The sequence below is a fragment of the Vulpes vulpes genome, chromosome 14 (genome assembly GCF_048418805.1).
Source record: "Vulpes vulpes isolate BD-2025 chromosome 14, VulVul3, whole genome shotgun sequence".
NCBI lineage: Eukaryota > Metazoa > Chordata > Mammalia > Carnivora > Canidae > Vulpes > Vulpes vulpes.
The window spans coordinates 17,587,229-17,608,647 of NC_132793.1; the positions used below are offsets into that span (position 1 = coordinate 17,587,229).

The 21,419-nt window shown below is 41.7% G+C and overlaps 1 protein-coding gene across 23 annotated transcripts in view; it reads left to right on the forward strand.

The window, feature by feature from the left end:
* The window catches only part of PTPRT (protein tyrosine phosphatase receptor type T), a 1,025,198-nt gene that overhangs the window by 914,991 nt on the left and 88,788 nt on the right, over nt 1-21,419 (forward strand). For 15 of the 23 annotated variants that reach the window (XM_072735832.1, XM_072735811.1, XM_072735820.1 and 12 more), the window contains one exon: nt 12,620-12,810. In XM_072735832.1, coding sequence (XP_072591933.1) covers nt 12,620-12,810 — 191 coding nt within the window. The remainder of the gene's footprint in view (nt 1-12,619; nt 12,811-21,419) is intronic. The other 8 variants (XM_072735812.1, XM_072735821.1, XM_072735809.1 and 5 more) reach the window with 1 other exon arrangement.

Consider the following 21,419-nt stretch of genomic DNA (forward strand, 5'->3'; position numbering starts at 1 on the left):
TCATCATCTGTAGCCCAGATTTTCCTTTAAGTGATAGTTTGGGGGTGAGGGCAGGTGATCCAACATGGGTCTACCAATACCCAGTTTTATTTATTTTTATTTATGCTTGTTGTTGCTCTGCCAAACACAGAAATGACATACAGAGGCCACCTGAAAGTTCTTGTGCTTGCAGCTCAGTCCTTCTATGTATAACTCACATCCTTCCTCATACAATCTGTCTTTCCCTCTTTCAAACTCCTTTCCAAAGCCATCCCAATGTCATTCCTTTTCATGTTGGCAATAATATCAAAACTATGCAGTTCACTTTTCTTTATTATTTCTACTTCAAGTAACTGATCAAACATGTTTTTGGAAGTTCTTTTGAATATACTATGTACATTAACATGCAGAGCTGTGTACGGAACTTCTTACTGATAATATTAAAGAACTTCACAATAATATTGATCTAAAATTAAGTGACCTCATTTTCTTTTTGCTTTTATACATGCCATTCTTGTCTGATAAGTAGTACACTCCTCAGAAATCCATTCCTTCCCAGCCAGTTTTTCTGCCACACTTTATCATCAGTTTATAAAATTGTTTAGATACCTATCACATTGTCTGTTTATGGGGTATTTTTCTACTAGTCAAAGTTTAGGTAATCCATTACTTTAAAACATCAGTGTTTCTGAAAGTACAAATAACTGAAGAATATAGAATAATTAAACACTAGACATAGATGTTGCAGGAAAGGACTTGGGTTCCCAAAAGCTAAAATATTTTGAAAGTCCAGGATTCTATTCCTTCTTCTCTGTGCTTCAACAGTATGTTTCTAGGACTTTCAGATTCCGCTCTCACTTCCTAGTTTGGCCACTAAATAGTCAAGACCCAAAAACATCCTGTTGTTGCTGCAGACATGTTGCTTCTCACATACCCAGTGATCTGCATTTTTGTTTCTATCAAATTCAGTTTAAAAAACCTATACGGTGGGATGCTGCTATCAGCACCTTTGCTGTCTTGTTTCCCCACTGATTTTCTTGAAACTGTAACCAAAAAAAATAGTTTTCAGTTTTTTTAAATTGTGAAATCCTTTCTTCAAAAATAGACATACCTAGAAGTTTATCTCATGAAACAGAAATATAAAGCCATTTCGCTCTGATTGGAGTAGAGGCCAGGCCATGCACATGCATGCACATGGACCTACACACACACACACAAACACACACACACACACACACACGTACGTGCACAAAACTCATCACAGATCCAATCTTTTGACCCACAGAAGAAACTCTGAACAGAGATCTCCCTTCCTAACTCTGGCCCATGTGGACACTAAGCCCAGAGATAAGAATTCACTTATTCCTTTCTCTATAGACCACACAGGTGACCCTTTCCACTGTATGATTTACAAAAAATGAACACAATGAACCCAACCACTAGTCACAGAAACAGGAAAAGATTGATGACTTTTAATTAACAGGGTGTGGGGCACAAGAGCAAGGCTATTGCATGAATAGCACACTCTAACTTTGAGCAGTGCACAACATGCACAGCCACTGGGTAGCCCTGTGGGTTATTGGAGCATCAGGAAAGATGGGGCCCTAGTTTGTAGGGCTCGTGGAGACTTCAGAGTTTCATTGAGAGATACTTCTTTTCATTATGGGGAAAGTCACCCAGGGTCCAGTAACCAACCCTCAGCCTAGAGAAAAGAGAGGCTAGTGTTTCCTTACATGAAGGATCCTTTTGCTGAAACTGCTTCTGCATTTTGGCAGTGGTAGTAATTACAGGAATCTATGTATGTGATAAAACTGATTAAACTTGTGCATGTGCACAAGTACATGGAAAACTGGTGGAATCCGAATAGGTCAGTGGACTGCATCCGTGTCAGTTGCCTGATTGTGATGTGGTTCTGTGGTTCTACAAAATGTTAACACTAGGGAAAACCACGTGAAAGGTATAAGGGACCTCTCTACATTATTTCTCATTACTGCATGTGAATCTACAATTATCTTAAGATAAAACCTCTTGTTTTTTTAAAAAAAAAAAAAAAAAAGGCTGGTGCTCTGGTGATGGGCTGATGTGTAACTTCTGGCCCTGGTCACATCCATCAGCATCTTCAGATGAGCTTTATCGTTTTCCCAGGCATTTACTCACTCGCCAATCCAGCAGGCAAAAAAGTATTCTACCAATTTCTAGCAACTGCAAAGTGGCTTATTTGTATCTTTATTTTCTTAATCATTTTTTGCAGAAGTCTGTCTAATTTATTGACATTTTTGAAGGAAAGAGCCAGCTTTTGCTTTTCTTCAGCCTCTCTGTATGTTCCATTGTGTTCCATTAACATCTGTTCATATATTTATTTACTTATTTTCTACTTTCAGTGACTATATTTTTCATCTCTCGAAGTTAAGTTCATACTTTTCAAATCCGCTCATCCTTCTTCCATGATGTGCTACATCATTGCTGTGGTTCAGAGTCCTCCTATTTTCTCTTTAATCAATTTAAATATATTTATTTTATGGCCTCTTGGATTGTACTATTTTCAGTTCTTGGGAGGCACATTTCTCTGTACCACGTCTGCCACCTCTCCCTCACAGGGACGAGCTTCCTCCTGTGGCTTGTCTTTCTTTATGTTTTATTTTCCCACTATGAGATCATCGTTAGTGGAAGCGGTTTGGTTCTGGGGGAATCCATGTGTCTTGGATTATGAAAATATCTCCATAGGGTGGTTTCTCACTTGCTTGTCAGGACAGGTGGTTTTGTATGTTGGTTTCTATGTTTGCAGTTGGATTATCACACAAGTAGCCTCACTTTGGATCTCCAGACCCACGTGTGGTAGAAGACAAGGGTTTGTTTTGTTTTTGACTCTATTTGAAAGCTGTCCACTCTTGTTTTTATTCTGCTAATTGATACCTTCAGTTTACACACACAAGCACACAAATCCACACACACACTTAGATATGCACATCCATGCTTGAAATTAGATCCTTGAACTAAGATCAAGACTAAAATTTTATGTCGACTATCTATGTGTGAAAGACAAAGGAGTTGTTATGCTTTTTATTTTTGGTGAATTATCAGTCATCCACTCCTTTTTGTTGGTAAAATCTTAGACCTAAGCCAAGAATTTTTAATATTAGGCTTTTTTACATATGTTATCTTTAAGAATTCTTTTTTATAGTTCATTATTTTTATTCATATTTGTTTTGATTTCTCTACTCCTATCTAGGTTTAGCTGACTTTGGTATTGAACAAATCAATTATAATGTTATTTCCTCCAGTCTCTCAAGGTTTTTACTTTTTATTTTTCCCCCCTTATTCATCCATCTCCCCAAGTCTCTGGAAAAGAAGGCAGGTACAACTTCTGAATCTTTGTGTAGTGGGGAATGTCTTTCTGGAGCCTCACAAATAAAAAAATAACTGCTACCTGTGTATGATTTGGGGGTCACAGCCTTTTTCCCTCAAAAATGTTCTTCTGGCATTTAAATTTGGGCAACAGAAAATAGAGTTAGCATTGTCTCTTTTCCTTTATAGATAACTAGTTTTTTCCAGCCTAGATTTTTATCTAAGTGCTTCTTCACCCACAGTAGAAGCATCAGGAGATTTGTTCTATTTGTAAGTTGTACACAGAGAACTTTTTACATTTGAGGATTGAGGTTTTTATTCTGCCAAAGAGCTGTTTTTACAAATATCCCTTATTATTGCTTCTGTGTCACTTATGCTGTTCTCTTCTATAGTAATGCCCGTTAACTGTCTTTTCTGAGTCTGTTTTCTGTTCTCTGAAAATGATGCCTGGACACGTGAGCAGACAGGTATGCAGGACACAGAGGTCTCCTGGTTCTTAGTTTCCTGCAGGTTCACCTTTAAGGTCTCTGCCTGTTACTTATTCTCAGATTACAGACTCTGGTGTCCACTTTAATAATGCTTATTGCCTTTTGGTCTGCTTATAATCCTCCCTTGCCTCACCTAGCAAATTTTTTCTAATTGCTTCTCAACCCACATTTTGACAAATCTGTTCTCATTAATCTTTTTTCCTTTATTCTTCTCTGTGTTCTTGATTTTTGTTTCCAACAAAAATGTATACAATCCAAAATGCACTTCCGTTTTCTGCTGTGTAGGTTGAGATACCAGTGATGGGAAAAAAAAAAACAAATTGGCTTAAACAATAAATTCATGTGTTACCTCGCAGAACTAGAAGTCAAGAGTTAGAGCAGGCTCCAGGGTTGGATAAGACACCCAAAAAGTCCTGTTAAGCTCCTCTCTTTCCCATGTCATGGTGGCATTACCTACAGCTTGGCTGTCCTCATGGATACAGAATTGCTTTAGCAGTTCCAAGCATCAAACCTACAAATGGTGCAATGTCCAGTGGAAGAGGGGTGATGCTGGAATAGCTTTCTTAGAAGTAAGGAAACATTTCCTAGAAGCCCCTTAATAGAAATCCTCTCCTGTCTCATTAAAAAGTTTTGAAAAATTGACAGAGGATAAGAGCACCTGATTGGCTTAAGGAAATCAGGATTTGCGCCTAAATCTAGGATTAGGGTCATCCACCTGAGTCATGTGGAAAATGTGTAGACACCTAAACTAATGTAAGGACTCTGCCAGAAAGGAAGAATGTAAGGGATGGTGCTTAGGTAAATAGTCAACACTAGCTGCTTTTTTTCTCCTGAATATTATATTTTTCTTAGCCTTCAGAATGCTATTCCTCTTATTTTTAATATGGCAGGTTCTTCTAAGACCGTGTGGTTTTGTTTCTATTTATTTACCTCTAAAAAAAAGGAGGAGGGATCTCTCCAGGACTGATGTTTTCTGTAAACAGAGCAGACTGATTCTCATTGCCCTCCCTGCCCTGCTGCTGGGAACCCTTTTCTTGTGGCTTGGGCAGGAGGAGTAATGGATATTCAGAGCCCCCATCCCTCTACAGAGTGTCTGACACCATCCCTCCATCAGATGTGAGTGCTGTGGAGGAAGGAATTCATGTTCTTCCCACAAAGGGGAGGATTGATCTCTTTGTGAGAAGGAGCAAGTGAATCCAGAAGTCACCTTCCCCATGACTGCTCCTATCCCAACATTTTTCCTAAGAGTGAATCTGCTTTCTGGGGCATAAAGGTCTTTATCCACCTTCTTTTGTTTTTGCCATGTCAGAGACCCCAGTGGAAACAATTGAGGGGGAGAAAGGGCTCAGAGATGCCAGCACCGCCCCCTTATTTGGTTGCTAAGTCTTTGACTCTCAAGAGCCCAGAAAAGGAAATTAGAAAAAGGTAAATAAAGCATTTCTTTTCTATCCTTCAGGCAAGTGTTTTACTTCAAGTAACAAAGCTTATCAGTGTCAGTTGCCAATTATACGATGTCCATTTCAGCTCTGTAAAATGTGGCACAGTGGGGGCAGCATTGTACTTACTACCTATTAGTTTTGCAAGTTCGACCCTGTGCATTTGGTCAGGGTTAAGAAAGAGAAGGTAAAAGAAAACATAGAAGAAAATATTTGTGGCCTTGAGTTAGGCAAAGATTTCTTGGACAAGATGAAAACAATAATAACAAACCATAAAAGAAGATAATTGATAAATTTGACCTGATCAAAATTAAAACTTTTGCTTGTCAAAAGACACTATTAAGTAAGTAAAAAGGCAAGGCTCAGACTGGGAGTAAGGATTTCCAAAACATGTGTATGATAAAGGGCTTGTATCCAGATTACAACTCAATAAGATAACCCAATTTTTAAAAATGGGCAGAAGATTTGAACAGACACCTCACCCAAAGAAGGAAAACCAATGTCAAATAGGTACTTAAAAATATACAAATTTAAGTGACAATGAGATCCTACCATACAACCACTAGAATGCCTAAAATTGGTAAAACTTACCTAAAATTAACAAAACCTTACCAAACAAGCGTTGGTAAGGATGTGCAGCAATTGGAAGAGATGAGTGCTACATTTAACAACATAGAAGAACCTCAAAAGCATCCTGCTAAGTGAAAAAACACAGTCACAAAACACTGCATACTGTATAATTGCATATACATGACATTCCAGAAAAAGCAACTGTTGCAACAGAAAGCAGAGCAGTGGTTGCCAGATGCCAGGCCTGGAAGGGTACTGACTGTGAGGTTCATATTTGAAGAGAATGTTAATTCATCTACTATTCCATTGAGTGAGAGCACATCCTGAGTGGATATGAGATGGGGTGTGGATCTACTGTGTCTCAGGGGTCACAAATCTGTATACTTCTCCTAGTGGAAGTCCAGAATTTGGAAATACAGAATAAACTTTTCCTACAACATGGCTCCTGAACTCAAGCCAACTACCTCATCTGAGGCTTCACCAAAAAATTGCAATCTCTTTCAATTCTAGAGGGAAAATTACCCTATGTTGAATCAAGTGAAAGTTGATTTTATACAATTTCAGAGATTTTTAAGAAATTTTGACAACATGAACTCTTCATCTTTATGCACATAGGCAGTGTGATGCTGACACGATTAATGGATATTCCTCGCCAATTCTGATGCTAGCTGAGTTCACAGGCTTAGATTTCAATGCTATTATAAGTCTGTTTTCTTGAGGCTTTATTGATATTTGGTAGGAATGGCAGGGATGAGGCATTGACTGCCAGTCAGGTGCCACCTTGAGCTTCTTCCAATGGATCCCATTTCATGGTTGCAATGACCTTCTTAGATATCGATGATGGTCATCGCCATCTCGAATGCCAATAACAAATAAAGATCCTAGTAACATTATCTGATGTCCCATAGCTAGAAAGTTGTGGGATTCATATTTCAAGCCAGATTTTATCTTCAAATTCTGTGTTTTGACTCTGACACCTGCTGTTGCCACAGCTCCCACTGTGCTTGTGCTAATCACGTCTCCATGCTGAGTGGGTGAGCCAGCCTCGTCCCCACCTCAGACTTTCCACACTCAGACTCTTCCCTCTCAGCAAGCAGTCTCCAAGTATTTTCCCCTCCACTCTTCATGCTCTCCTGCCATAATGGGCACGTAGATTGAGAGGAATTATGAAAGATGAAATAAGAAATAGAAACTATAGGAATTTGGTTGGCTAGTGAAGAAGTTCTTTCTGGACTCTGTGGAGGCTTCTGTTAAGATGAATGACTTGATCAAGCTGTGTAAAAAGAACTGTGAAGGCAGAAAGACCCATGAGGAACCTAAAGGAATAGTCATGTCATGGGGACTCAAACTAGGGCAGTAGCAGCAGGCATGGAGTAAAATATTTAAATGGCCATGGAGCGTGTCATGAAGGAAAGAAGAGAGAAGCCCTAGAAGACTACCCAGATGCCACCACTGGTCTGTGATTCTCTTGTGCCGAGCAGCACAGCTTATACAACTTCAGAGTGGCTAATGCTTCCTCGGTGCTTAACAGAAGCCAGGCATTGTCTGCAAACTTGCTGGTGGTCTCTCCTCAAATCCTCACCCCTGCCTTCCCTGTGTTACAGATGAAGACACTGAGCTCAGAAATTGTAGTCACTTGGCCAAGATCACATAGCCCATAACTGGTTGATTAAAAATACAAATGCTGTCTGATTTTGGGGCCCAGACTCATAGCATTTTTCGGGGTGTGGATCGTGCTCCTCTCATGGGATATGATCAGGCCATTTCTGAAATAGTCAGGTAAACATTTTAGTGAGCATGAAAAGAAAACTGGCATATTGCACCTGTGGTTTTAGGCTTTATTATCATTCAAAATGAAATAGTTTAAAAATGTGGAAGGTTCATTTTTTAAAAATTTAAGGCATAATTACGTAAATGTGCACTATTCAGGACAGTTGCTACTGACCACACATAGCAATTTAAACTTAAAATTAAGGTAAAGTAAAAACTCATTTCCTTAGTAGACAAGCCACATTTCAGTTGCTCATTAGCCGTGAGTGGCTAGCGGCTACCATTTTGAATAGTCCAAACATAAAACACTTCCATCATTGCAAAATGTCCTTTTGGGCAGTGCTGTGCTAAAGTGGCCTTATACTAGATCAGTGTATTTGAAGTTCACTCTAGCTCTAAGTCAGTTCTCTTTAGAACTTGACTTGGCTCTGGATAAGTCTATGTCCACCTTCACTGTCCACCAATCACCTGTTGGTATTGAACACTGGAAATATGGCTAGTCTGAATTAAAATAAGACTACACTGAAGTAAGCGCAAAGTGCACATTGCATTTCAAAGAGTTAGTATGAATAAAAAGTGTAAAATATATCATTAATAACTTTATACTGACTATGTTGAAATAGCAATTTGTGTATTAGGTCAAATAAAATGTATTACTGAAATTAATTTAATCCTTTTACCTTTTTTAATGTTGCTTATGTTGTAATACTATTTTCTGTATTAGGTCAAATAAATTATATTATTGAAATTAATCTCACATTCCTTTTATCTTATTTAATGTTGCTATAAGAGATTTTTAAATTACTTATGTGGCTTGCATTACATTTCCGTGGACCTCTCGGCCCTATTATGTGACTTGAGTGCTCTCTCTTTCCCTTCTTCTTTCCCTAAATCTATGCTGCCTAATACAGTAGCCATAAGCCACATGCGGATATTTAAGCTGAAATTAATTAAAATTAAACAGAACTTAAAATTCAGTTCACAATGTGGTCACATTAGCCACATTTCACATGCTCAGGAGCCACCTGTGGTTAGTGGCTACCATATTGCACGGCACAGATATGGACCATTTCCATCATTATGGGAAGTTCTATTAGAGCTGATACAGGTTGTACATAGTTATGGCAAAAATCACAGAGGTGGGGTGCGAGTGCCTAAAGCTTGAGAAACATTTCTGGGGTGCCCAGCTCCACAACATATCACCCTCCCATCTCCTGGGCACCTGTCCCTTCCCACCTTTGTTAGATTTGTTTATGCACATCTTATCACTTCTCTCCTGCAACAGCTGTGGCATGCTTATCTCCCTCTGAACACACTTTCCCCCACCCTCCTGTATGTATATAGTATCTAACACTGTGCTTTGCACAACATCGGTACTCAGTAAATATTTGTTAACCAGTTGGAGTGGCAATTCCTAGCAAGTAATTAGAAATACGTGGCTGGAGGGATGCCTGGGCGGCTCAGCAGTTGAGCGTCTGCTTTCAGCTCAGGGTGTGATCCTGGGGTCCTGGAATCAAGTCCTACATTGGGCTCCCCACTGGGAGCCTGCTTCTCCCCTCTGCTTATGTCTCTGCCTCTCTCTGTGTCTCTCATGAATAAATAAATTAAAAATCCTCTTTAAAAAGAGGAAATATGTGGCTGGAGCTACAGGGAGATCTATAATAGCTGGTAGCAGGAGGATTAAAAAAAAAATTTAGAAAGGTCAAGGCCAGAAGGAAGGAGAACAAGTAGAGGGACAGTAGTGACCCGAGATCTCACACATCAGCCACAAGCCCTTCACAGGAAGCCACAAAAATTGCAGGGTAATTCATAGGCTTTAGACAACAGCTATAGAAAAAGCGTAGAAGAGGGGGCACTTGGGTGGCTCAGTGGTTGAGTGTCTGACTTTGGCTAGAGTTGTGATCCCAGGATCCTGGGACCAGGTCCCATGTCAGGCTCTCCACAGGGAGCCTGCTTCTCTCTCTGCATATGTCTCTGCCTCTTTCTGTGTGTCTCTCATGAATAAATAAATAAAATCTTTTTTAAAAAGAAAAATGGGGCAGCCTGGGTGGCTCAGCAGTTTAGCGCCACCTTCAGCCCAGAGCGTGATCCTGGAGACCAGGGATCCAGTCCCACGTCGGGCTCCCTGCATGGAGCCTGCTTCTCTGTGTCTCTGCCTCTCTCTCTCTCTCTCTCTCTCTCTCTCTCTCTCTGTCTCCCTCATGAATAAATAAATAAATAAAATCTTTTAAAAAATAAAAATGTAGAAGAAATCCAAAATATGATTATGTGATAGATAAACATGCAAGACCCATACATGAGAAGTTGGAATGGCATGAAAATTAAGGGTCTGGTGAGGAGAAAAATGAGCAGTGCTCTCTCCCTGGGCCAGCTGGTTTGAGTTACATTTTATGAGCAGCATGTGAATTCTAGCACCCTTGTTGAATTAGCTGCCGAATCGCACATTAGTTTTAAGGCTCCCTCTCGAATAGGAACATCATAACGTTTTTTAATTGGGGCTGATAAAAACGTAGCATTACTTGTAGGTTCCTGAGAGAAGTGAGTTGTGAAATTGGGTTTTCATTAAACCTAATGATGGGAAATTAAGTATAGTGCGTCTGGTGAAATGGGGTGTGATAAAAGGCATCACTTCTGCATTATCAGAGGTTAATAAGGGAATAGGTGAGGTAAGATACATTGGAAAAGGGAGTCCAACTAGTTGAATTAATAAACCTTGAAAGCCCCTTGGTTCTGAGTCTTCATAGCATCATTAGCACCGGCATTGACATTATTACAAATGTTACAGCAATACAAGTTGTTAAATTTCAAATGCATTTGTTTTCCATTCCAGTGTTGGTTTTGCTGACACCAAGTTTACAGTCTGTCTAGCAATGTGTTTAGGGAAAATATCCATATTGGTTTGGGTAACACTTGGCATCTCACAAAATTTGCCAGGTGCCCATTCCCAAGAAGCCTGTCTCTACCAGGGAGCCGGCCTCTCAGGCAGTCCACACCCCAGGGCCTTTGGGAGACCCCAGGTCTCTGAAGACATCTGTCCCCATGTGTACTGGTAGTTTAAGTGGGAGACACTCCCAAGGCTCGGGCACTGACTCCAGCTCATGCTCTCCTAGGGATTATGAAGTGCAGCATCTAGAGAGGCAAACTCAAGTGCTCCTTCTCCATCCCCAACCCCACCACACTGTCACAGGAGTGATATTCATTGGAAGGGGGCCTTATATCTGTAACAGCTGGGACACCTGCCAAAAAAATAGTGTGTCATTAAAGAGAGGAATGAAAACCCTTCAGTAGCTTCCCACTGGCTTGGAGATTCTCACATATTGACAGCCTTCTTGACCTACCACCTATCATCTCTTACAACTTTGCCCCATCACGTTTCCACTCACCACCTTCTCTCCATCCCAGTCTCCTTGCTCTTCCCTAGATGTGCTTGACTTCTCTGGCTTCTGTTCTCATGCTTCAGATGGTTCTTGTCTGTCTGCCGTACTAGGCTATCAAGCCTTGAGGGTGAAATCTGTGCATTGTCAGCGCCTACCACAATCCCTGGCACATTGAGAGTGAGTTCTCAATAAATCTGACTCCTGATCCCCACCGTGTGGGGAAGGAGGAAAGCAGCCCCACATTTGCAAAGCTCTGCATTTAAACAGTGCCAGTGAAGATGTGCTCCCTGACACCTACAATCCCAGAAGTAAGCAGTATTTTTCTTCTGTGCCGTCAAGAAAGCTGTGCTAACATCTCACCTAGGCCCTTGTTCCCTGTACGTAAACCTATACACTCTAGACCTTTCTGTTGGCAATCCTTTCCCTCCTCAGAACAGTTTTGCTCTTGCTGTCATATAAAAAGTTTCACTTTTACGTATAGAATCAGCGTCTGAGGGATTATTGTGACACAAGCGACAAACAAGCTAAAGGAAACATGAATTTTTGAAAAGACAGGTTGCAGAAAGTCAGGAATATATGCTAAAGCCTTAAGGAATATATGTCTCACCCTCTGCTAAAGGCTTAATGGGGTCTGCCTGGGTAGCTTGCATTGTCTGAAAGCACTGGGGTGAGTGACATCAAAAATAGCAGTTCTCATCTAGTGCATGCCACAACAGGAGGGCCTAGGACACAGGCCGTGTCCTCGGGAGGAGGTTGGTGAAACCAAGCCTAGGTAGTTGTGAAAAAGACAAACTGGCCCTAAAAGACCAGTACTATGCGCTTGCCAGGGAGTCGGTAGGGCAAGAATGTGGTGGTTCTGGTCCAAGGGGAATGGGGGAATTCAAATCTGACCTCAGCACGTGTCTGTTTCCAGGTGGTCACGCCAGAGAGGGCAGTTAGAACAACTCCGTGGGTATAGAGATTATTATCAGGGAGAGCATAGATCTTCCATCAAGGAGAGATCTGTTAAAGAAGAGGGGATATGGGACCCCAGGTCTGGGAGAAGTAGCTGGCAGGACTAAAGGAAGAGGTTTGGACTTCCTTACCACCAGGTGGGTTCAGCGAGGAACGAGATCAAGGATCAAGGTGGGGGAGCGAGACAGTAGGCAGAGCCCACAGCAGGAGAGAGCAGCTGAGAGGGTCAGGATCCCTGCTCTCTGTTGGGGTCCAAGACTGGTTCCCGTCCCTCCCAAGGACATAGGCAGATGGACCAGGAGCAGGCACCAGAGATGATTAGATTTCCAGGCATCCTAGCTCCTAAACTGGCTTCTCACTTATTCTGGGCTTGGCCATGATTGGCCAAGAGCACCCTGTCAAGCCTGGACCAAGGACTATGACAGGCAGAGGATGACAGCCAACCTGGAATTTTATCTTGGCTCCACCGAGATGCACCCTTGGAATAGAAACAAACCAAGGGTTATTGTGTTCATTGGTTTGTTTGTTGTTTCGATTTTTAAATCTACCGCCACGGCCATGCAAGGGAAGCAGTATGTATCAGTTCTTCCTGTAGTTTCCTGATTACTTGAGGCCTGAGTTAGTTCCCCCTGCCCTGGGGAAGGCAGGGAGGACAGAGGACAAAACTCATAGGCATTGTTTTGCCTTCTTCTCTTTGAAGCAGATGGCAGCCGTGGGGAGCTGTCCCAGCCCACACTCACGATCCAGACTCACCCCTACCGAGCTTGTGACCCTGTGGAGATGAGTTATCCCCGGGACCAGTTCCAGCCCGCCATCCGAGTGGCTGACCTGCTGCAGCACATCACCCAGATGAAGAGAGGCCAGGGCTACGGGTTCAAAGAGGAATATGAGGTAAGAGACTGGCCTGTGGTGCAGAGGTTTTATGGGTGCTAAATCCTTGTGATGCAAACTGTGGTCCCCAGACCAGCAGCAGCATCAGTGTCACCCCCAGTGATAGCATGTTGGAAAGGCACCATCTTAGTCCCCACCCATACCTACTGAATCAATTTGGATTCATACCTTCCTGTAAAAGGAAGACAGAGGGCTCAAACCCCATCCACTTGTTAAAAAAAAAAAAAAAAAAAGCCAGCCAGTGATTTCTGGGAGACCTGCTTGCTCGTAATCACCTTTGGCCCCGTTATCTTACTTCTGCTTTGTTCTCAACACCTCCCACTCCTGCCAAGTCACTATGACTTCTGGTGTCTTCTCTCTTCTGTACCTTCTTTCCCCTACTCATCCCTTTTCTCCTTCCCCAGAACATCTCTAATGCACAGGACTTGCAAGTAGTGGTTGTTACTAAGGCTTGGGGAATAAGAATTGCAGCTAAGTACAGGAAGTGGCTAAATAGAAGTCCTTCTGAGGTTCTGGTCTTCAGACACATGTCTGTCCACTCCTTCCCAAAAGTCCTTTGTAGTGTCCTCAAAATTTTCCTTTTTTTTTTTTCCTTTTTTCCAGAAGCTAAGAAAAGAATTCCTATACTCCCCTCACTGTTGTGCAGAACAACTCAGCTTTCTCTGTCGTTTTGTTTCAGACCTTGCCCACCTTTTCCAAAGAGTGAAATAAAATAGAAGGAAAAACTCATTAAGGTGTTTTCCTGAACTAAAGAGCACCTCACTCCCCAGGAGGAATTTTTTTTTTTTTTTGCAAGCCTCCTCTTGCAGCCAGCTCTGAAAACAAGCATTTCTTTCTCTGATTCTCCTTTTCCTCTCTCTCTCTCCCCCTCTCCTCCTTCCTTCCTAAAATATCTTTCTAGCATCTACTGTATGCCAGGCTCTGAGTTATATGTACTAGTTTTTTGTGGGTTTTTTTTCACATGCAGCATGTGCCCCAAATATGCTTGGTTCAGTTACACTGTGTGCAGTGCAAACGCATTGACTCAGACTCTACACATTTGGAATTCTTGATAATGCAGACTAAGTTTATCTCTCAGACTATATTCTGAGAAAGAGCTTACAAAGCAGTATTTCACAAGCTGTGTGAGGTCATGAAATGGTGCTAGGTTGGGGCTCCAGACAACCAGATTCCAATACAATAAACTGTGTGATATTAGCATATCATTTTGCTACCTGGGTTTTAAAATTCTTTATTAATTGAATGGAGGGTTTGAGTAAGGTGATTGCTTAGGGCCTGTCTGGTCCTAAAACTTTATGAGAATATAAAACACAGTGGCAGGGGGCATGTTGGACACATTTATGAGAACAAAAACATTATGTCAATGGATGTGAGTGATTACTAGCTCAAGAGAACTTGCATTTAATTTCAAATATGGTCTAAGTAAAAGAGCATTTTTCATATGATCAATCTACAAATCGTGGAGGAAATTAGGATGATAATTGAAGGAGATGGTCTCAGCACCTCCGATCCCTACACCTTATTTCCCAGGGGTTTTGTTGAATGGTCCCAGCCCCTTAAAGTGTGAAGAGGGTATACGTGCATGTGCTTATACACATCTCTGTAGATCTGACTGGTGAGTGACTGTCAGGACGGAGTGTGCTGTCAGTAAAGGCATATTCCGTGTCATGATGGTTTAATAAGTCATCAGCTGTCATTAGACCTTATTTGTTTTAAGGTCCCACCAGCATCCAGGGATACAGGTCACTTATGAGAAAGGAGAACAAATAGTCAAAGACTAAGAAACAGTATTCTAAGAACCTACGATCTAACATTTGAGGACAAAAATACAAGTATATCTGACTCCTTCAGTGCATTTCCTTCCAGAATGATAGCCTGTTTGAAAGTATCCATCCTTGTGTGATAGGATTTGGGTTGATTTTTAAAATTATTTTTGTGCCTTTTTGCATTTTCCAAACTTTATGGCATGGAAATGATCCATCTTAATAGTGAAAGAGAAAATGGTGCATGTCATTCAGTCATTTAGACCCCACATGGAAACATCGCTAAGGAGACTAGCCTTGCATTCAATCTGTTTAAATTATATTAATCAGTTAACTGGAGTATTTAGCTTGTAATTGACACATTTTCTGATTAATTAGAGGTTAATTGGGAAGTGTTACTTTATGAGGTCTTTCCACAATGTGTCCGTCCCCTTTCCTAGACTTTAGCTAGATATTACTTTGATTATCAAAGCTCCCAGGATGTCTGGAATCTACAGAATAGGTATATAAGTCACAGACCTGCTTGAAGACTGTGCCCTGTTGTAGACATAAGGTTCTTGGGCCTCTAGGCCACTGTCAAACCAACATGCTATGTGCTCTTTCTTGCCTATCACCCTTGCTCAGTCTTTCCTTTCTTTTTTTCATACAAATGAGTGGGTTTAACAAGTTGACGTACAGGTTGACTTCTCAGGGGCCCCTGGGTGCCTCAGTCAGTTAAGTTGATTTCAAATTGCGAAATCTCAGGTCATGATCTCATGGGTCATGGAATCAAGCCCTGCATTGGGCTCTGTGCTCAGAGGGGAGTCTGCTAGAGATTTTCTCTCCCTCTCCCTCTGCCCATCATCCCACTCATATTCTCATTCTCTCTCTCTCTTCTTTTTTAATCTCTCTCTCTGTCTCTCTTTCTCTCAAATAAATAAATAAATATTAAAAAAAATAAGAGACTTCTCAGCTTTAGCAAAGCTACGTCTTCTAAAATTCGGGTTTAGCTTTATAATTATTTATAAATTTGTTCAATAAATACTCGCTGAGTATTTACTGTTCCCAAGGAATGTTCTAAATATTTGGGATACAATAGTGAACAAAATAGACAGAGTTCCATTCTCTCATGAAGCTTGTGTTTTAGCAGGAAAAACAAGAAATAAATAAGTTGGCAAATTGAACTCCAATAAAAAATATACAATCAATCAATAAAAATAAATTTAGGGATCCCTGGGTGGCGCAGCGGTTTGGCGCCTGCCTTTGGCCCAGGGCGCGATCCTGGAGATCCGGGATCGAATCCCACGTCGGGCTCCCGGTGCATGGAGCCTGCTTCTCCCTCTGCCTCTCTCGCTCTCTCTCTCTCTCTCTCTCTCTCTCTCTCTCTGTGACTGTCATAAATAAATAAAAAAAAATAAAAAATAAAAATAAAAAAAAATAAAAATAATAAAAATAAATTTAAAAATAAATAAATAAGAGACTTATTTTATTAAAAGCTGCAGAGAAGAGGTTCACTGCTCTTCACCCTAGACCTAGGCTGATGTCAGAGTAGATAAAGTATGTGTACCTTCTCTACTTCAGTAATATTCTCTAGTTTTTCAATAAAAGGATAAAAAAAAGGATAAAACATGGTGATACAGAATGCAGGCCATTTTCACCATTCTTGATGCTCACAAATAAGAGGGAATGGCTTGTGAAAGGTGTAACTATAAAACAAAAAAATTAAAACTGTGAATTCAGATAAAAAAACAATTATTTTATAACAATTCAGTTAATGTAATATGTTAGTAATTAATGTAGTATGTTAAACAGTGAGACTACTATTTGCTATGTTAGAAACTATCCCAAATCTTAGTGACACAAAACAGCCAAGGTATTGTGCTCACTGATTCTGTGGATCAGAAATTTGGACATGGCACAACAGGTCTGCTTCTGCTCCTCAATAACTGAAACCTTGACATGGAAGGCTCTAAGATCAGGCCTGAAATCATCAGAGAGCATCTTTACTTTCATATCTAGTGATTGCTGTAGGCTGTCTACTCAGATCTCAGTAGGATTGCCAGCTGGAACACCTACACATGGCCTCTTCTAGTGGCCTGGGCTTCCTCACAGCATGGTAGCCTCAGGATGTTGGACATCTTATGTGGTAGCTCATAGCTTCAAAGGCAAGCCTTTTAGCTAACAAAGTAGAAAGTACATCATCCTTTGTGACCTAGGTTTGGACATCGTAAAGCATCACTGCTACCTCTTTGTATTGGTCATACACAAGTAATAACTACCTATTCCAAAGAAGGGGAATCAGACTCCATCTCTTGATGGACAGAGGGACAGTTGTAAGATTCTAAAAGAGAATGCAGAACAGGAGATATTGGAAAATACAATCTTTGGATGATACTATCCTCCACAAGTACCATGGAAAAGAAAGGGTAGGACAAGGAAAGGAGATGGTATATTCCAGGGACATAGGGTAAGTGGGGTTCCAATATTAAATAGGGTAAAGATGTAGTCTGAAATTAAAAGATAAGGTTTGAGCAGAGACCTAGTAGAAGAAATCTAGAGGAAGAAAATTCCAGATCAGGGGAATCTAAGGAGGACAAGAGTGGTATGAGTAGAGCAATAGAAGATGACATTGGAGAAATAAAGGGGGAACTGACCATATAGTGCCTTACAAGCCATTGTAAGGACTTTAGCTTTTATTTTGAATGAAATGGAAAGCCACTGCAAAATTTTGAAAAGACAAATAACCATCTGACATTGTTTTGAAATACTCCTCCTATCTACTGTGTTGAGAAAAGACATAGGAAGGCAAGAGTAAAATCAGGAAGACCAGTTAAGAGGCCATGGCAGTGGGCAGCCCAGGTGGCTCAGCGGCTTAGTGCTGCCTTCAGCCCAGGTTGTGATCCTGGAGACCCAGGATCAAGTCCCACGTCGGGCTCCCTGCATGGAGCCTGCTTCACCCTCTGCCTGTATCTCTGCATCTCTCTCTCTCTTTCTATGTATGTGTCTCTCATGAATAAATAAGAGGCCATGGCAGTAACCCAGGTAAGAGACAATGGTGATGCAACCAAGGTGTGGCTGTGGAGGTGGTGAGAAATGGTTAGATTCCAAATATATCTTACAGATAGAACCAACAGGATATCCTAACACATCAGCATGTGTGTGAAAGAAAGAGAAGAATCAAGAGTAACTCCAGGGCTATTATCTGAGTCACTGGAAGGATGGAGTTGCCACTAATGGAGATGGAAAGCCACAGGGAAACCAGACTTGGGGCCAATGAAACAATTGGGAGTTAAGTTTTGAACTGAGTTTGAAATGTCTATTAGACCTGTTAGTTGGGGGGATCCCTGGGTGGCTCAGCGGTTTAGCGCCTGCCTTTGGCCCGGGGCACGATCCTGAAGTCCCGGGAACAAGTCCCATGTCTGGCTCCCAGCATGGAGCCTGCTTCTCCCTCCTCCTCCTCCTCCTCTCTCTCTCTCTCTCTCTCTCTCTCTCTCTCTCATAAATAAATAAATAAATAAATAAATAAATAAATAAATAAATAAATAAATCTTTAGACCTAAAGATGGGGATGGAAAGTAGATAGTCAGATATCTGAGTCTGGAATTTGGGAATGAAGCCTGGGCTGGGGAGAAAACTTTAGGAGTTACTGTCATACAGATAATATTAAAGCCATAGACTGTTCAAAGTCATGAAGCAAGTGAGCATCAACAGAGATGATAACCAAGGACTGAGCCTTATGGAATTTCAACCCAATGTGTGTGTACTCTCCATAGGCCAGACATTGTACTAGGCTCTAGGAAATGAGATGAGATAGAGCCCTTTCCTTCTGGGACAATTTAGAGCCTATTCTTAGACACAGGCATATAAACTGATCACTTCAATATCTTGGCAAAAACAACACAGTATAGTGCTATGGGAACCCTTGGGGGTGGTGTTCATTCAGCCTAGCCTGGGAATGGATGGCCATTGGCTTTCTGGAAGACATAAAGCCTAAACCCAAGCTTGAGAAATAGGAATAATCAGATGAAAGCAGGGAAGGATGTTCTGGGCAGAGAAACTAAACCAGGATATGGCATGAAGGTGTATATCGAAGGTTGAGTGAAGAAAACAAGAATCACTTTGGTATGCAAACTATATTAGGTGCACAAAGCATACAGGGAGATGGTGCTGGAGTTATCAGAAGGAGTGGGATAAGAGTGGGGAAGCGAGGGGACATTTGTCAGGCTAAGGAGTTTGGATTCTATTCTAGGGGTCATGCGGAACCATGGAAGGGAGCAGCATTTTTTAAAGTTGAATTAGCATTTAGATGTAATTGTCTGGCATAGATCAGAGCAGGGAGACCAGAGGCAGGTAGGCGGGTAGGTGGCTGGGACACTAATTGAAGGAAAAATGGAGTTGCTCAAACCAGGAGACTGGGCCCAGAGCCCAGACAAGCCCACACACATTCTCTCATGTAGAGACATAAAATCAGCTCATGCTCTTTGGCGTGTAAATTTGAGTCTCTCAATATATATATATTTTTTTAAGTTCAATGACCTGAAGTCATGTATGAATTGTTCTAATAGTCAGAAGGCCTGGATTCAAGTCCTATCTCCTTCATTAAGTATCTGAGTGACCTTGGGCAGGTTATTCTCCTTCCCCCGCCTCTATTTCCATGTTTATGCCATGTGGGTCCAAGTGATCTAAAAAATCCTTATGTCCCACATACTTTGTGAGCCTAAGTAGAAACTAATTGTCCAGGCCAGCTGGATCTCCCTCCTATTAATCATCCAACTGGACCCCTTTCTGGGGCTACCACCCCCATAGTTACATCTCAAGTCCTAGCAACCATGATTGACCAGGGGTCCTAGTGCCCAGGAGCTCAAGGAGACCTAAGGCAAATTAACTGCACCTCCCATACAAATATGAGGCCTGAAGGCTTTCAATCTTGGCCCCTTAGAATTACCTAGGAAATTGTTAAAAATACTAATGCCCAGGTTGTCCTTTAGACCAATTAAATCAGAATTCCTAGAGGTGGGTATATTTTCTAAGCTCTCTCAGTAACTATAATGTACTTTTAAGGTTAAGGGACACTTGTCTAAGGAGACCCATGGAGTCACCAGTGTTTGCCATGCCTGTACCCCCAGACCCATCACCTCACCTACTCTACTTGCTGCTTGTCACATCTGATGCCATGGGGCATGCGATAACCCCTCACAGAGGCAATGGGACAGGACACTGCTACATTGAAGCTAAGAGGCTTCTGCATGTGATCTTGGACTGCAGTCTACCCTCCTCCCTGTCCTATTTCTCGCAGCCCTGTTTCCCCCCCACCTTCCCCCATTACAAAACAAAAACCTTAGGCTGCCAACAAATGCTAGAAGATGTTGGCTAGAGAGAGTTGTCTGTGAGCCCGGAGAGCTCAGGCATCATCATGGTCAGAAGAAGGGTAGCAGGCTCCAAGAAGATGTGAAACAACAGGAAGACGTGACTTTGTCATGGAGAGAAGGGAAGCGTTTTAATCCCAGACCAATCCAGGCAGTCTGTCATTGTAATGAATGATGAGCCCAGTAGGACGACCAGAAGGTATCTGGTTATTACAGCCCCATTAAGACTATTTAAGGCAACAAGGAACAGCTGTGAGGAATAGGATACAGCCTAATGAAGAGCAAACATTTGTTCATTCTCCAGCTCTGGAAAGACATGCCGCATGCATGGCTTCTGTGGCATGAAGCCAGGGTTGCCACATTTCTCCTAGTCATCTGTAGGTGATGGTGGCAGGCAGCCTTCAGATGGAGCGTCACCATGGAGATGGATGCTTCAGCACACCCTAGTGTCCTCTCCTCTGCTCAGGGCCAACTGAGTATAGGCAGATATATCTTGTGCTTCTCCCACAACTTTTTCTCTCCTCAGTTGATGAGATGAGTCACAGAGGATCCCACTAGCAGGTGACTCCTAAGAGATCCTAATCCCCCTCCTTAACTTGCAAACAAAAGTGATTCTGGGGAGGGACCTGGGGAATTAGTAGCAGGTGCCCCAGTCATGACAGGGAAAACCATGGCTGTTCTCCAACTCTGGGAATTCACAATGACCAAAATAGGACAACTTGGACTCCGTCTGGTCATTTCACTCCACTCCCCATGGGTTAAAATAAGGAGAAAATGGGCCATTTCCAGTGGGTGGGTAAACCATGTAGGTTCAGACTTGAAAGATTTTCTAGCAGGAAAAAGCTCATGTAGGAGACTATTAACTCAGTGTTTTCCCTTGAGCTTATTTTTATTTTCTATTTATAATTCTGTTTGTAACCCAACAAACAGTATTTGCTGCATTTAATATAACAGCCCTCCCCAACCAAGTGAGTAATTTTCAGATGGTTCCAGAGAAAAATCCCTTCACCATGAGTCAAGACTTGGCTTTCAATCTGTTCCTGACATGCCGGGTGGACTTGGCCAAGGCTGTTCACTCCCTGGGTCCCCATTTCATCTCCTGTGAAATATTTGACTGCATAGTGTGGACTCCTGAAGCCTGGTAGTGTATACTTCTACATCATTTGGCCAGAAACGCTTACTGAGTACCTACTGTGTACCTCACACTTTCAGGAGCCCTGGAGATAGTTAGAAAGCCCCAACAAAGGAAATGAAGACCCTACTTTAAAGGAAGATCATGGTCTTACTACACCATGTACTTACATAAGAAACTCTAAATAAAATGCTTTACAGCACGTGGGTAAGGGCAGCCCAGGATGAATGTGGGTGGGAGTGGAGATGTTGTTTATTTTTGCTTTTTGTCAGTTATTACTGCCAAGATCAATCAGAATCTTCACAAAAGATGAGACACTGAGTTGAAGAAAATTGGAAGAAGACTGGATGGAGGCAGTAGCATGTATGG